Genomic DNA, 18172 nt, shown 5'->3' on the forward strand with positions numbered 1-18172 from the left:
ATCATCAGCATCTGATCGGCAGGGATCAGACACCCAGGAGCCCCGCCGATCAGCTGGCTCAGTGACGTCACGACTAGTATCACTGGCCTGGGCGCAGCTAAGCTCTGTTTATTTGAATGGAGCTTAGTCCCACCCAGGCCAGTTGATACAAGTCGTGACGTCACTGGGCCTGCGGTAAACAGAAGGCAACGTCGCTGCGGGAGCGTCGCTGCCTTCTCAAACAGCTGATTGGCGGGGGTGTCGGGTGTCCGATCCCCACTGATCAGATGCTGCTGATCTATCCAGAGGATAGATCAGTTAACACAAACTGTAAAACCCCTTTAACTTTTTGGACTACGACTTAGGCTAGGTTTACAGCGCTGTTTAAAATTCTGGTATTCTTCTCTGGCACAGGAACAGAATACCAGATTTGCCAGATACCGCTAATGCCGGATATAATCCATTCCCTACAATGGGGTCGTCAGGTTTCTGGTATGAGTACCAGCAATTGGCCAGACAAAATATTGCTGCTGGGCGCCAGAATTTTAAACAGCATTGTGAACCTAGCCTTAGCCATAATGGATATTCAAATGTCACAGTCAACAAGCCATTAGCCAGTCCAGGTATTTGATGCAATTTATATCAAGCTTCCGATTGTTGAGATTGACGAACATGTCTTTAAAGCATATTATGTAACTAGAAAACCAGCCCATTACAATACTGTATGGTCCTTCTAAAGCATGTGAAGAAACGTTATATGGACAAGGTCTGAATAAAGGTTTTGGTTAATTTATGTATATAAACATGATTATTTAATGTGCAGCTCAAAAACTTTAACAAAAACACATTTGTTATAAGACTAAAGGTATTAGAGCCATTTTAATACCCTACAATATATGAACATTTCACTGCCATTACATTGATTTTCTAGCAATTAGCATTTCTCTAATGTTATCTTCAGCTTCTTTCACACTTCTCTCCAGATACAACTTTTTCTGCTGCAAAACAAAATAAAATATTGTAAGATACAGATACAAAATAATGTATTTTAAATTGATATTGGGACAGAAAGCTGAAACACTAGCCTCAATATCCATAGCACCCAAACAGGGCTTACATTTCCAAAATGGCTGTTATAAAGGTTGCACTGGAATCTATTACCATGGACAACAATATCAGTTTTCCTGTTAAATAATTTACAGTAACAGAGATAAAGCGTTAAGCCATAGGGAATGTGTAACTTCCATTGTAGTCTTAGGCTACTTTCACACTTGCGTTTAGAGCGGATCCGTCTGGTGTCTGCACAGACTGATACGCTCATATAATGCAGACGATGGGATCCGTTCAGAGCGGATCCGTCTGCATTATATTGTAGAAAAAATTCTAAGTGTGAAAGTAGCTTCAGACGGATCCGTCCAGACTTTACATTGAAAGTCAATGGGGGGCGGATCCGTTTGAAAATTGAGCCATATTGTGTCAAATTCAAACGGATCCGTCCCCATTGACTTACATTGTAAGTCTGGACGGATCCGTTTGCCTCCGCACAATTAGAATATTCGCGATTACTCAGGAGGAAGAGGGCACATTTAAGTCTGGAGAAAGCCGATTGGTTGGGGAGAGGCTGGGCGTTCGCGAGATGAGCCGAATGAATTCTGGGTAGTTAGGGAGGGAGGCCTTAGCCTCAGGGTAAGGGCATCGGCGGCCATCTTGAGAAGATAGTCAGAAAGAAGTCTTGTGAGGAGCAGTTGCTATGGACGGAATCTTATTAAACAAGTGGTATGTGAACAATATTTAGTGATTATGGATTATCACCACAGCAGCAACATCATATATGAAAATTACATTTTGAGTGAAAATATGACAGCCTTTAAAGGGAAATGTTTAATCCATAATTTTTCTTTCTTCCAGTTAAAAATCAGATAGTGACAAATCTTTTTTCCTAATCTCTAATTTTTTTTGTTTTATTTCCTGGATATGATAATGGGGCTGCCATCTTGTCTGAGCTGTTAACAGCATTTAGAGATGTGCTTTAAAACAGATACAAGGGCCTTCGTTACTATAGACAGAAGGGGACCTCATTGACTTCTATGCAAGATTTTTCTAGGCATGCTCTGGGATCTGTGCTTAGGTCAAGCGAGAGTAGATAAATTGTGACATCAGTTGCGAATGGTGGATCCTGTAATATATAATCTGTTATTCTAATCCTGCCTGTAATGATTAGGAGTATACTGCTAAAAAGTGATCTGTAAAGACCAGAATAGGTTACCAATATCAGGTCGACAGGGGTCAAAGTTGAAGGATAACGTAGCACTCGTGAAAGCGCCGTCTTCTCTTCACTGATTAATACTTGCCGTCATGATCGCAGTGGTGACCAGGCTTAATTACAGCTCCTCTATCCCTATTCACTTCAATAGGACGGAGCAGACTGATGGAAATTGCTCCTTCCTATTGAAATGAATGAGGATGGAGGAGCTGTAATTACACCTGCTAGTGAGCAATGTTGACAGCAAGCAGGTAAACACTGAAGAGCAGGCAGCACTCACATGACAGCTGCTTTCTGTTCAAACAGCCGATTGGCAAGGATGTCAGCCCCCCGCTGATATGATATTGATTATGACATTAATACTGGAAACTGGCCAACCCCCTTAATGACCAAGGCAGATTTTAGAAATCTGGAATAGTAACATAGTACATAAGGCCAAAAAGAAAGACCTGTTATCGGCCTGTTATCCTGCAAGTTGATCCAGAGGAAGGCAAAAAAACTGAGGTACAAGGCAATTTTCCCCACTTTAGGGGAATAAAAAATTCCTTCCCGACTCCAATTAGGCAATGAGAATAACTCCCTGGATCCACGACGCCTCTCTAGTAGCTATATCCTGTAATATTATTACGCTCCAGAAATACATCCAGGCCCCTCTTGAATTCCTTTATTGTACTCACCATCACCACCTCCTCAGGCAGAGAGTTCCATAGTCTCACTGCTCTTACCGTAAAGAATCCTCTTCTATGTTTGTGTACAAACCTTCTTTCCTCCAGACGCAGAGGATGTCCCCTCGTCACAGTCACAGTCCTGGGGATAAATAGCTGATGGGATAAATCTCTGTACTGACCCCTGATATATTTATACATAGTAATTAGATCTCCCCTCAGTCTTTTTTTCTAAGTGAATAACCCTAATTTTAATAATCTTTCAGGGTACTGTAGTTGCCCCATTCCAGTTACTACTTAAGTTGCCCTCCTCTAGACCCTCTCCAGCTCTATGTCTGCCTTGTTCACAGGAGCCCAGCCAGAACTGTACACAGTACTCCATGTGTGGTCTGACTAATGATTTGTAAAGTGGTAGGACTAGGTTCTTATCACGGGCATCTATGCCCCTTTTGATGCAACCCATTATCTTATTGGCCTTGGCAGCAGCTGCCTGACACTGTTTTTTGCAGCTTAGTTTGCTGTTGATTAAAATTCCTAGATCCTTTTCCATGTCAGTGTTACCGAGTGTTTTACCATTTAGTATGTACGGGTGACTTGCATTATTCCTTCCTATGTGCATAACTTTACATTTGTCAGTGTCAAACCTCATCTGCCACTTATCTGCCCAAGCCTCCAATCTATCCAGATCCCTCTGTAGTAGTATACTGTCCTCTTCAGTGTAAATTACTTTACACAGTTTAGTGTCATCTGCGAAAATTTATACTTTACTATGCAAGCCTTCTACAAGTTCATTAATAAATATATTGAAGAGAATAGGGCCCAATACTGACCCCTGAGGTACTCCACAGTGACCCAATCTGAGTGTGTACCATTAATAACCACCCTCTGTTTTCTATCATTGAACCAGTTACTTACCCATATACAGACATTTTCACCCAGTCCGAGCATTCTCGTTTTATATACTAACCTTTTATGTGGTACAGTGTCAAATGCTTTGGAGAAGTCCAGATATACAACATCCATTGATTCGCCGCTGTCAAGTCTAGAACTTACCTCCTCATAGAAACTGATTAAATTAGTTTGGCATGACCGATCCCTCACGAAGCCATGCTGATATGGCGTTATTTGCTTATTTCCGTTAAGATGCTCTAACATAGCATCTCTTAGAAAACCTTCAAACAGGTTTACCCACAACAGATGTTAAACTTACTGGCCTATAGTTTCCAGGTTCTGTTTTTGGACCCTTTTTGAATATAGGCACCACATTTGGTATGCGCCAATCCTGTGGGACATTCCCTGTCAGTATAGAGTCCTTAAATATCAGAAATAAGGGTCTGGCTATGACATTACTTAATTCCCTTAGGATACGGGGGTGTATGCCATCCGGTCCTGGCGATTTGTCCATTTTAATCTTTTTAAGTCGCTGATGTACTTCTTCCTGGGTCAGACAGGACACTTAATGGGGAATTTATTTTTACATTCAGCATTTCATCTGACAGTTTATTTTCCTCAGTGAAAACATTGGAGAGAAAAATATTTAACAGCTTTGCTTTCTCCTCATCACTCTCTGCAACTCCCCCCTCATTACTCTTTAAAGGGCCGACACCTTCAGATTTATACTTTTTAACATTTAGATAGATAATTGAAGAACATTTTAGTTCTACGCTCGGTCTCTAGTTTGGTCGCTTTTATTTGTTTTTTTTACATGTTCTATTTCTTTCCTTATAGTTTCAGTGCTTCAGTGCCACCCTTCTGTTTTAGTGATTTATATTCTTTGTTTTTTGTAATTTATTGCTTTCTTTAGTTCTTTTTATCCACATTGGTTTCTTTTTGTTCCTTAACCTTTTATTCCCATACGGTATGTACCTCTTACAATGAGATTTTAGGATGCTTTTAAAGATATCCCATTTTGTGGCTGTATTTTTATTTTTTGAGGACTTTGTCCCAGTTAGTTAGGCCTATGGCCTCTCTTAGTTGGCTTAATTTAGCTTTTTTGAAGTTTGGTATTTTTGTTCCTCCAGGTAGAAAGAAACACCTCTGAATGAGAACTGGAAGGTTATTACTTTATGGTCACTATTTCCCAGGTGTCCCCCAACTTGGAAGTCTGTTGTTCCGTTTAACAGAGGCTGCAATAGCCTATGTGTGACGGATGCCTCTGTATAGCATCCGTCACTAGCCTCCGTTAATTGGATGCCTAAGAGAGATCCTGTCATGTTACTGCCTACATATGGACAGTAGTGAAAGGAACTCCCTGAAGCAGAGAGCACTGTAATATTCATTAAAATGGCAGCCATGCCGGCAAGGATAGTAGCCAACTGCTATTCTCCTGCTCACAGGGCTGTGTAGGAGTCCGATCTGTTCTACTACTGCAACCTGAGCATCTGGAATCAATATGTAGACAGACGTTCAGATTCCCGCAATAGGACAGAGAAAATATAAATCCTCATGGTTGTGTTTCAAGGGGAGGGGGGCGGTGGCTAGCTGACACGAGGAGTGAGTTATAGCCAGAAGGCAGTTTAGAAGCTTGTGAGAGCTACAGAAGTAAGCTTACTGAAGAAAGTGTTAACTGAAGAAATAAGGTGGACACACAGTGCTTTTAGGTGGAGGAGCCATGACGAGGATCGTCATGCGACTCCATCCGTGCACTGGGAGCCTGCTGCTAGGTAGGGCTGCAACAGAGGGGGTGGGGATATATGGGCAGCCTCTCTCACTGTATGCCTATACTGTGGGTTCTGTTACAGCCTTCCATCACAGGTATTAGGGATCGACCGATATTGATTTTTTTAGGGCCGATACCGATAATTTGTGAACTTTCAGGCCGATAGCCGATAATTTATACCGATATTCTGGGAATTTTCATTTTTTTAAAAAAAATAAAAATTCCTACACAAATCTGCTGAAAATGAATGATTATTGTTAATGTGTAGTTTTGTTTTTGTAATTTATTTTTTTCATTTATACTTAATATTTTTTTATTTTTTTATATTTTTTTACTTTTAACCCCCTTAGGGACTAGAACCCTTGTCCTATGAATAGGAGATCACACTGTCCCTGCTGCTCTGTGCTCTGTGCACACAGCAGCATGGAGCTTACTATGACAGCCAGGGCTTCAATAGCATCCTGGATGCCATGGTAACCGATCGGAGCCCCAGGATTACACTGCTGGGGTTCCAATTGGAGGAGGAGGGGAGAGGGGATCCTTTGGCCACTGCCACCAATGATTAATACTGGAGGGAGGGGGGCTTGGGTGGGGGGCGCACTGCGCCACTAATGTTTTTAATGTGGGGGCGCACTGCGCCACCAATGATTAATACTGGGGGGGCTTGGGGGGGGGGGGGTGCACTGCGCCACCAATGATTAATACTGGGGGGCTTGGGGGGGCGCACTGCGCCACCAATGAAGTTAAATCTCTCATTTATTCATATACAGGAGGCAGGAGCTACAGAATGACCTAGCCGGCTCCCGACCTCCTATGAGCGGTAACTGCGATCCGCGGTACCTGAGGGGTTAACAGAGGATCGCAGCTACAGCTCATAGAGGTCGGGAGCCGGCTATGTGATCCTGCAGCTCCCGCCTCCTGTTGAATTTGAATGAATGAGAGATTTCTCTTCATTGGTGGCGCAGTGGCCACAGCCCCTTCCCTTCTCTTCTCTTGTTCCCTGTCCTCCCAATGGCTGCAGCAGCACAGGGGGTGGGAGACACTGTTCCCCATATGTTATCGGAATATCGGCAAAATAAATGCAGATACCGATAACAGTCAAAATCCTCAATATCGGCCGATAATATCGGTAAAACCGATAATCGGTCGATCCCTAATAGGTATACATAAGGAATCCTCGTGGCGTATACCTCTGACGGAAGGCTGATTACGTGATGTGAACCCAGAGATATGACTTGGAATGAAAAAATGTACCACACATTTTATCACCTTATTTTCTCCCCATTTCAGAAATATCCCAGTTGTGGCCCTACTCCTGTGTCAGGACCCCATGTTTCAGGCCCCATTGCACATTTGTAAAATGATAGAAATCCCTATAAATTTTAGAAACTACACCCATCAAGTAAAAAAAAAAAAAAAAAAAATAAATTTAAATCTGTGTTAACTCTTTAGGTGTTCCATGGGAATTAAAGCACAATGAAGGTGAATTTTTTTGGGCAGATTTCTCAATTTAATCCTTTTCTGCCTGTAACACAAGAGTTAACAGTGAAACAAGCCTCAATATTTATTACTCTGATTCTGCAGTTTACAGAAAACTAGTCTATGGGCACAGAATAGAAGGAGCGCCATATACTTTTTGGAAGACAGATTTTGCTGGACCTTGAAGTACCCCTACAGTGGAAACCGCTGCAAAATTAACCCCATATTGGAATCAACAAGCCTCAAGGAATTTTTTGATAGATAGAGTGAGTGCTTTGACCCAACAAGCGTTTCACAGAATTTAGAAACATTTGGCCATAAAAATGGAAAAAAAGAAAAAAGAAAAAAAGTGTTCCAATAAAATGTTGCTTTAGCGCCACATTCTTTATTTTCACAAAGGGAAACATGAGAAAAAGCAACCCACAACTTCCTATCCATTTTCTCCTGAAAACGGCAACACCCAAATTGTGGTCAGAAACTATTGTATGGGCACAGGGAAAAACCACCTTCAAGGGGTAGAATATAAAATTGGGAAAATAAATCTTTTTTCAAACACATGTAGTTTTAGCTTCTAATGTTTCATTTTCACAAGTGATAACAGCAGAAAAAGCTTCCCAAATTGCGTTAAACAATTTTCCACAGGTAAGACAATATTCCCCACGTGGACATAAACAGCTGTTTGGGAACACTGTATGGTTCAGAACAGAAAGAGCACCAGGTGCATTTGGTGATTTATACAGCACTGACAGACAAATGCAGTGACTCTGAGGTTGAATGTAAAAAGAAACTCCCAAGAAGTAACCTAATTTTAGAAACCACACCGCTCACAGAGTTTACCAAGGGAAATCGCAAGCATTTTGACCCCAGAGGTGTTTTGCTAAAATTGATAGACAGCATATGGTGCAAAGTGAAGACTGCAACTTTTCCACAGATATGGCACTTCGGTGCCCAATTTTTCTATTGACGGAGCTGTGTGAGGGTTTATTTTTTGCAGGATGAGTTAGTACTATTTTGGCTTTGATCACTTTTTATTTCACTCTTTTGGGAAGCAGGATAAAAAAAGGTAGCAATTCTGCTCTTGATTTTTGGGTTTTGTTATTGCAGTGTACACAAAATGAAGTTATCTTTATTCTGCTGGTCAGTACGATTATAGGCTAAGGCCCCTTTCACACAGGCGAGTATTCCGCGCGGATGCGATGTGCGAGTTGAACAGATTGCACCCGCACTGAATCCAGACCCATTCATTTGTATGGGGCTGTTCAGATGAGCGGTGATTTTCACAGCATGCTCTATATTCTGCGTTTTTCAGGTAATGCAGGCCCCATAGAAGTGAATAGGGTTGCGTGAAAAACGCAAGCATCCGCAATCAAGTGCGGATGCGGTGCGATTTTCACACACGGTTGCTAGGAGACAATCGGGATGGAGACACGATCATTATTAATTTTCCCTTATAACATGGTTATAAGGGAAAATAATAGCATTCTGAATACAGAATGTATAGTAAAATAGCGCTGGAGGGGTTAAACTTTAAAAAATAAAATAAAAATTTAACTCCCCTTAATCTCGCAGCTGGCATCTCCTTTTGTCTTCATCTTAGCTGTGTGCAGTAACAGGACCTGTGGTGACCTCACTCCGGTCATCACATGGTCCATCACCATGCTAAAAGATCAATGTGATGGATCATGTGATGACCGGAGTGACATCACCACAGGTCCTGTTATTGCACACAGCTAAGATGAAGACAGAAGGAGATGCCGGCTGCGCGATCAAGTGGATTAAGGAGAGTTAAATTATTTAAGATTTTTTTTTTAACCCCTCCAGCTCTATTTTACTATGCATTCTGCATTCAGAATGCTATTATTTTCCCTTATAACCATGTTATAAGGGAAAATAATACAATATACAGAACACCGATCCCAAGCCCGAACTTCTGTGAAGAAGTTCGGGTTTGGGTACCAAACATGCGTGATTTTTGCAAAATGCATTACAATGTTTTGCACTCACGTGGAAAAATTGCGCGTGTTCCCGCAACGCACCCGCACATTTTTCCGCAATGCCCGTCTGAAAGAGGCCTAAGGCTACTTTCACACTGGCTCCGTCTTCTATCTGGCTTCACCGCTTCCCAGTCCAGTCTACGATGCTAATGTGAGCTTCCAGGGCATTTTTATTTTGGGGGAAAAAATTCATCTTATGAGGCAAAAAATACGGTAAGTAAATTTTTAGCCAGTGTTCACTTTAACACTGTAGTGAATTTTCATACTACAGTTTTTGCACCCCCGCACGATCTGTGTGTGTGCTGCAGAGCACCGCCCAGTACCATGCTCATTTGTATCTGCATATTGAGGTTTTTTTGGGGGGTGAAACACACACATACAGTACAGACCAAAAGTTTGGACACACCTTCTCATTCAAAGAGTTTTCTTTATTTTCATGACTATGAACATCGTAGATTCACACTGAAGGCATCAAAACTATGAATTAACACATGTGGAATTATATACATAACAAAAAAGTGTGAAACAACTGAAAATATGTCATATTCTAGGGCCTTCAAAGTAGCCACCTTTTGCTTTCATTACTGCTTTGCACACTCTTGATGAGCTTCAAGAGGTAGTCACCTGAAATGGTCTTCCAACAGTCTTGAAGGAGTTCCCAGAGATGCTTAGCACTTGTTGGCCTTCACTCTGCGGTCCAGCTCACCCCAAACCATTTCGATTGGGTTCAGGTCCGGTGACTGTGGAGGCCAGGTCATCTGGCGCAGCACCCCATCACTCTCCTTCATGGTCAAATAGCCCTTACACAGCCTGGAGGTGTGTTTGGGGTCATTGTCCTGTTGAAAAATAAATGATGGTCCAACTAAACGCAAACCGGATGGAATAGCATGCCGCAGCACGATGCTGTGGTAGCCATGCTGGTTCAGTATGCCTTCAATTTTGAATAAATCCCCAACAGTGTCACCAGCAAAGCACCCCCACACCATCACACCTCCTCCTCCATGCTTCACGGTGGGAACCAGGCATGTAGAGTCCATCCGTTCACCTTTTCTGCATCGCACAAAGACACGGTGGTTGAAACCAAAGATCTCAAATTTGGACTCATCAGACCAAAGCACAGATTTCCACTGGTCTAATGTGCATTCCTTGTGTTCTTTAGCCCAAACAAGTCTCTTATGCTTGTTGCCTGTCCTTAGCAGTGGTTTCCTACCAGCTATTCTACTATGAAGGCCTGATTCACACAGTCTCCTCTTAACAGTTGTTCTAGAGATGTGTCTGCTGCTAGAAGTCTGTGTGGCATTGACCTGGTCTCCAATCTGAGCTGCTGTTAACCTGCGATTTCTGAGGCTGGTGACTTGGATGAAATTATCCTCCGCAGCAGAGGTGACTCTTGGTCTTCCTTTCCTGGGGCGGTCCGCATGCGAGACAGTTTCTTTGTAGCGCTCGATGGTTTTTGTGACTGCACTTGGGGACACTTTCAAAGTTTTCCCAATTTTTCGGACTGACTGACCTTCATTTCTTAAAGTAATGATGGCCACTCGTTTTTCTTGCCATAAAAGCAAATTTCAACAGTCTATTCAGTAGGACTATCAGCTGTGTATCCACCTGACTTCTCCGCAACGCAACTGATGGTCCCAACCCCATTTATAAGGCAAGAAATCCCACTTATTAAACCTGACAGGGCACACCTGTGAAGTGAAAACCATTTGAGGGGACTACCTCTTGAAGATCAAGAGAATGCCAAGAGTGTGCAAAGCAGTAATTAAAGCAAAAGGTGGCTACTTTGAAAAACCTAGAATATGACATATTTTTAGTTGTTTCACACTTTTGTTATGTATATAATTCCACATGTGTTAATTCATAGTTTTGATGCCTTCAGTGTGAATCTACAATTTTCATAGGTCATAAAAATAAAGAAAACTATTTGAATGAGAAGGTGGTGACACTGTTGGGGATTTATTCAAAATTGAAGGCATACTGAACCAGCATGGCTACCACAGGTTCTTGCTGCGGCATGCTATTCCATCTGGTTTGCGTTTAGTTGGACCATCATTTATTTTTCAACAGGACAATGACCCCAAACACACCTCCAGGCTGTGTAAGGGCTATTTGACCATGAAGGAGAGTGATGGGGTGCTGCGCCAGATGACCTGGCCTCCACATTCACCGGACCTGAACCCAATCGAGATGGTTTGGGGTGAGCTGGACCGCAGAGTGAAGGCAAAAGTGCCAACAAGTGCTAAGCATCTCTGGGAACTCCTTAACCACTTCAGCCCCGCTAGGTGAAACCCCCTTCATGACCAGAGCACTTTTTACACTTCGGCACTACACTCCTTTCACCGTTTATCGCTCGGTCATGCAACTTACCACCCAAATGAATTTTACCTCCTTTTCTTCTCACTAATGGAGCTTTCATTTGGTGGTATTTTATTGCTGCTGACATTTTTACTTTTTTTGTTATTAATCAAAATGTAACGATTTTTTTGCAAAAAAAATGACATTTTTCACTTTCAGCTGTAAAATTTTGCAAAAAAAAACGACATCCATATATAAATTTTTCGCCAAATTTATTGTTCTACATGTCTTTGATAAAAAAAAAAATGTTTGGGCAAAAAAAAAATGGTTTGGGTAAAAGTTATAGCATTTACAAACTATGGTACAAAAATGTGAATTTCCGCTTTTTGAAACAGCTCTGACTTTCTGAGCACCTGTCATGATTCCTGAGGTTCTACAATGCCCAAACAGTAGAAAACCCCCACAAATGACCCCATTTCGGAAAGTAGACACCCTAAGGTATTCGCTGATGGGCATAGTGAGTTCATAGAACTTTTTATTTTTTGTCACAAGTTAGCGGAAAATGATGATGATTTTTTTATTTTATTTTTTCTTACAAAGTCTCATATTCCACTAACTTGCGACAAAAAATAAAAAATTCTAGGAACTCGCCATGCCCCTCACGGAATACCTTGGGGTGTCTTCTTTCCAAAATGGGGTCACTTGTGGCGTAGTTATACTGCCCTGGCAATTTAGGGGCCCAAATGTGTGAGAAGAACTTTGCAATCAAAATGTGTAAAAAATGACCGGTGAAATCCAAAAGGTGCACTTTGGAATATGTGCCCCTTTGCCCACCTTGGCAGCAAAAAAGTGTCACACATCTGGTATCGCCGTACTCAGGAGAAGTTGGGGAATGTGTTTTGGGGTGTCATTTTACATATACCCATGCTGGGTGAGAAAAATATCTTGGTCAAATGCCAACTTTGTATAACAAAATGGGAAAAGTTGTCTTTTGCCAAGATATTTCTCTCATCCAGCATGGTTATATGTAAAATGGCACCCCAAAACACATTCCCCAACTTCTCCTGAGTACGGCGATACCAGATGTGTCACACTTTTTTGCTGCCAAGGTGGGCAAAGGGGCACATATTCCAAAGTGCACCTTTCAGATTTTGCAGGCCATTTTTTACACATTTTGATTGCAAGGTACTTCTCACACATTTGGGCCCCTAAATTGCCAGGGCAGTATAACTACGCCACAAGTGACCCCATTTTGGAAAGAAGACACCCCAAGGTATTCCGTGAGGGGCATGGCGAGTTCCTAGAATTTTTTATTTTTTGTCACAAGTTAGCGGAAAATGATGATTTTTTTTTTCTCTTTTTTCCTTACAAAGTCTCATATTCCACTAACTTGCGACAAAAAATAAAAAATTCTAGGAACTCGCCATGCCCCTCACGGAATACCTTGGGGTGTCTTCTTTCCAAAATGGGGTCACTTGTGGCGTAGTTATACTGCCCTGGCAATTTAGGGGCCCAAATGTGTGAGAAGTACTTTGCAATCAAAATCTGTAAAAAAATGACCGGTGAAATCCGAAAGGTGCACTTTGGAATATGTGCCCCTTTGCCCACCTTGGCATCAAAAAAGTGTCACACATCTGGTATCGCCGTACTCAGGAGAAGTTGGGGAATGTGTTTTGGGGTGTCATTTTACATATACCCATGCTGGGTGAGAGAAATATCTTGGCAAAAGACAACTTTTCCAATTTTTTTATACAAAGTTGGCATTTGACCAAGATATTTTTCTCACCCAGCATGGGTATATGTAAAATGACACCCCAAAACACATTCCCCAACTTCTCCTGAGTACGGCGATACCAGATGTGTCACACTTTTTTGCTGCCAAGGTGGGCAAAGGGGCACATATTCCAAAGTGCACCTTTCGGATTTTGCAGGGCATTTTTTTACACATTTTGATTGCAAAGTTCTTCTCACACATTTGGGCCCCTAAATTGCCAGGGCAGCATAACTACGCCACAAGTGACCCCATTTTGGAAAGAAGACACCCCAAGGTATTCCGTGAGGGGCATGGCGAGTTCCTAGAATTCTTTATTTTTTGTCGCAAGTTAGTGGAATACGAGACTTTGTAAGGAAAAAAGAAAAAAAAAAAGAAAAATCATCATTTTCCGCTAACTTGTGACAAAAAATAAAAAATTCTAGGAACTCGCCGTGCCCCTCACGGAATACCTTGGGGTGTCTTCTTTCCAAAATGGGGTCACTTGTGGCGTAGTTATACTGCCCTGGCAATTTAGGGGCCCAAATGTGTAAGAAGTACCTTGCAATCAAAATGTGTAAAAAATGGCCTGCGAAATCCGAAAGGTGCACTTTGGAATATGTGCCCCTTTGCCCACCTTGGCTGCAAAAAAGTGTCACACATGTGGTATCGCCGTACTCAGGAGAAGTTGGGCAATGTGTTTTGGGGTGTCATTTTACATATACCCATGCTGGGTGAGAGAAATATCTTGGCAAAAGACAACTTTTCCAATTTTTTTATACAAAGTTGGCATTTGACCAAGATATTTTTCTCACCCAGCATGGGTATATGTAAAATGACACCCCAAAACACATTCCCCAACTTCTCCTGAGTACGGCGATACCACATGTGTGACACTTTTTTGCAGCCTAGATGCGCAAAGGGGCCCAAATTCCTTCTAGGAGGGCATTTTTAGACATTTGGATCCCAGACTTCTTCTCACACTTTCGGGCCCCTAAAAAGCCAGGGCAGTATAAATACCCCACATGTGACCCCACTTTGGAAAGAAGACACCCCAAGGTATTCAATGAGGGGCATGGCGAGTTCCTAGAATTTTTTTTTTTTTTTGCATAAGTTAGCGGATATTGATTTTTTTTTTGTTTTTTTCTCACAAAGTCTCACTTTCCGCTAACTTAGGACAAAAATTTCAATCTTTCATGGACTCAATATGCCCCTCACGGAATACCTTGGGGTGTCTTCTTTCCGAAATGGGGTCACATGTGGGGTATTTATACTGCCCCGGCTTTTTAGGGGCCCTAAAGCGTGAGAAGTCTGGAATATAAATGTCTAAAAATGTTTACGCATTTGGATTCCGTGAGGGGTATGGTGCGTCCATGTGAGATTTTATTTTTTGACACAAGTTAGTGGAATATGAGACTTAGTAAGAAAAAACAAAAACAAACAAAAAATTTCCGCTAACTTGGGGGGGGGGGGGGTGATCAATGACAGGGGGGTGATCACCCATATAGACTCCCTGATCACCCCCCCTGTAAGGCTCCATTCAGACATCCGCATGATTTTTTACGGATCCATGGATACATGGATCGGATCCACAAAACACATGCGGACGTCTGAATGGAGCCTTACAGGGGGGTTATCAATGACAGGGGGTGATCAGGGTAATCACCCCCCTGTCACTGATCACCCCCCCTGTAAGGCTCCATTCAGACATCCGCATGATTTTTTACGGATCCATGGATACATGTATCGGATCCACAAAACGCATGCGGACGTCTGAATGGAGCCTTACAGGGGGGTTATCAATGACAGGGGGTGATCAGGGTAATCAGGGTGATCACCCCCCTGTCACTGATCACCCCCCCTGTAAGGCTCCATTCAGACATCCGCATGATTTTTTACGGATCCATGGATACATGTATCGGATCCACAGAACGCATGCGGACGTCTGAATGGAGCCTTACAGGGGGGTTATCAATGACAGGGGGTGATCAGGGTGATCACCCCCCTGTCACTGATCACCCCCCCTGTAAGGCTCCATTCAGACATCCGCATGATTTTTTACGGATCCATGGATACATGGATCGGATCCACAAAACACATGCGGACGTCTGAATGGAGCCTTACAGGGGGGTTATCAATGACAGGGGGTGATCAGGGTAATCACCCCCCTGTCACTGATCACCCCCCCTGTAAGGCTCCATTCAGACATCCGCATGATTTTTTACGGATCCATGGATACATGTATCGGATCCACAGAACGCATGCGGACGTCTGAATGGAGCCTTACAGGGGGGTTATCAATGACAGGGGGTGATCAGGGTAATCACCCCCCTGTCACTGATCACCCCCCCTGTAAGGCTCCATTCAGACATCCGCATGATTTTTTACGGATCCATGGATACATGGATCGGATCCACAAAACGCATGCGGACGTCTGAATGGAGCCTTACAGGGGGGTTATCAATGACAGGGGGTGATCAGGGTAATCAGGGTGATCACCCCCCTGTCACTGATCACCCCCCCTGTAAGGCTCCATTCAGACATCCGCATGATTTTTACGGATCCATGGATACATGGATCGGATCCACAAAACGCATGCGGACGTCTGAATGGAGCCTTACAGGGGGGGTGATCAGTGACAGGGGGGTGATCACCCTGATCACCCCCTGTCATTGATCACCCCCTGTAAGGCTCCATTCAGACGTCCGCATGTGTTTTGCGGATCCGATCCATGTATCCATGGATCCGTAAAAATCATGCGGACGTCTGAATGGAGCCTTACAGGGGGGTGATCAATGACAGGGGGTGATCAGGGAGTGTATATGGGTGATCACCCGCCTGTCATTGATCACCCCCCTGTAAGGCTCCATTCAGACGTCCGTATGCTTTTTGCGGATCCGATCCATGTATCCGTGGATCCGTAAAAATCATACGGACGTCTGAACGGAGCCTGACAGGGGGGTGATCAATGACAGGGCGGTGATCAATGACAGGGGGGTGATCAGGGAGTTTATATGGGGTGATCATGGGTGATCAGGGGTTTATAAGGGGTTAATAAGTGACGGGGGGGGGGGGGGGGTGTAGTGTGGTGTTTGGTGCGACTGTACTGACCTACCTGAGTCCTCTGGTGGTCGATCCTAACAAAAGGGACCACCAGAGGACCAGGTAGGAGGTATATTAGACGCTGTTATGAAAACAGCGTCTAATATACCTGTTAGGGGTTAAAAAATTCGGATCTCCAGCCTGCCAGCGAACGATCGCCGCTGGCATGCTGGAGATCCACTCGCTTACCTTCCGTTCCTGTGAGCGCGCGCGCCTGTGTGCGCGCGTTCACAGGAAATCTCGCGTCTCGCGAGATGACGCATATATGCGTGACTGTGCGACAGCCTGCCACCTCCGGAACGCACATGTGCGTTAGGCGGTCCGGAGGTGGTTAAAGACTGCTGGAAGACCATTTCAGGTGACTACCTCTTGAAGCTTAAGAGAATGCCAAGAGTGTGCAAAGCAGTAATCAAAGCAAAAGGTGGCTACTTTGAAGAACCTAGAATATGACATTTTCAGTTGCTTCACACTTTTTTGTTATGTATATAATTCCACATGTGTTAATTCATAGTTTTGATGCCTTCAGTGTGAATCTACAATTTTCATAGTCATGAAAATAAAGAAAACTTTTTGAATGAGAAGGTGTGTCCAAACCTTTGGTCTGTACTGATATATATATATAGTAGACTGAGTTCTTAAATCAAACTTCCGTGTTTATTCACACATAAGGCAAAAACTAAATGTCACACTTTGCAGTCTTTGTGTTAGTTCACACACAATGGAAAGTCCACATGACAAAAATCACTTTGTTGGCCGTTCTGCCTCCAGCAGTCCATAGCGGCCTTTTAGGGGGCCTGTTTCCCTTACAGACTGGTCTCAGCCCTCCAGCACAGCACAAGCCTCAGATCCCAGCACACACACACCTTCTGAGCTCCACCACCAGACTGAGATAATCCTCCTCATCTGGCAGTTTGGCTGGTTTTTAGGCCTGGCAAAAGCCGGCCTGGAACATAGGGAGTAGTCACCCACCCAGCACTTTAAATACTCCCATTAAGAGCCGTCCCGGATCAGCTATACAGCCATACTAGACTAAGGTGTCAAACAGCAACTGCTGCTGACACATAAAAACTGGCTGTTACTCCACCGAGGCTAGGAACCTCGGTGACACGTACCCATCAACCACGATGATTCCTTGTACCTTCTTACATACTTCCATACACCCCCCCCCCCCTTTGTTCAACCCTGAGGGGGTGAACACATGCCATACAGTATACTCTGGACAGGGCATCTGCGTTTCCCTGCATTGGCCTGCCCCGTGTTCTACGCAGAACTTAACGTTTTATAAGGACAGGAAGCACCTGGTGACTCAGGCATTTTTCTCTTTGGCCTGGCTCATCCAATTGAGAGGGGAGTGGTCTGTCAGCAGGCAGATCGCTCTCCCCAATAAATAGCGGAGAGACACAGTAGTCTGTGCCCGTGCGGACTACTGGCACTGGCTTTGTCAACCCAACTGCGCATGCGGCGACTCCCGCAGTTGGATCGCCGAAGCCTGTGCTAGTAGTCCGCACGGGCGCAAACTACTGTGTACACTGCGCCTGCATGAGATTACAGCCTTGGAAGGAATGACGTCAGGACAAGTGCAGTGAATAAATTAACTGGTAGACGGTGCTGGGCTCCGGAACGATGGGCGCACCTGGGCTCCAACAGATCGTGGGACAACTCCTTGGGCTCCTTAGCAAGGTCATTTACATACCATAACTCACTGATGTCACGTGCCTGCGTCGCCTACTTTATGAATGAAGTAGGCGGCGCAGGCACGTGACATCAGTGAGTTACGGCCGGCCGCCTGTCCTGCTACAGGACATTTAGTAAGTAGTACAGATGGGGCTGGGGATCGGAACTTTAAAGTTATTATTATAAAAGGTTTAGGCATTAAGGAAGTGAGTGAGTGGCGGGGCCGGAGTACCGTGACCGCAGCGGCCCCGCCACATTTGCATGACACCGGCCCCTCTTCCCTCCAGCTGATATATCGCAGTCTGTGATAGA

At 43.8% G+C, this 18172-nt stretch overlaps 1 protein-coding gene across 1 annotated transcript in view; it reads right to left on the reverse strand.

Annotated features, from left to right (window-relative positions):
* Window positions 1–839: 839 nt before the first annotated feature.
* PFDN1 (prefoldin subunit 1) overlaps window positions 840–18172 on the reverse strand; it is a 63252-nt gene continuing 45919 nt past the window's right edge. The window contains exon 4 of the mRNA XM_044277788.1: window positions 840–977. Within this exon, the coding sequence (XP_044133723.1) occupies window positions 894–977 (84 nt within the window). The 3' untranslated portion in view covers window positions 840–893. The remainder of the gene's footprint in view (window positions 978–18172) is intronic.

The sequence above is a fragment of the Bufo gargarizans genome, chromosome 2, assembly GCF_014858855.1.
Source record: "Bufo gargarizans isolate SCDJY-AF-19 chromosome 2, ASM1485885v1, whole genome shotgun sequence".
NCBI lineage: Eukaryota > Metazoa > Chordata > Amphibia > Anura > Bufonidae > Bufo > Bufo gargarizans.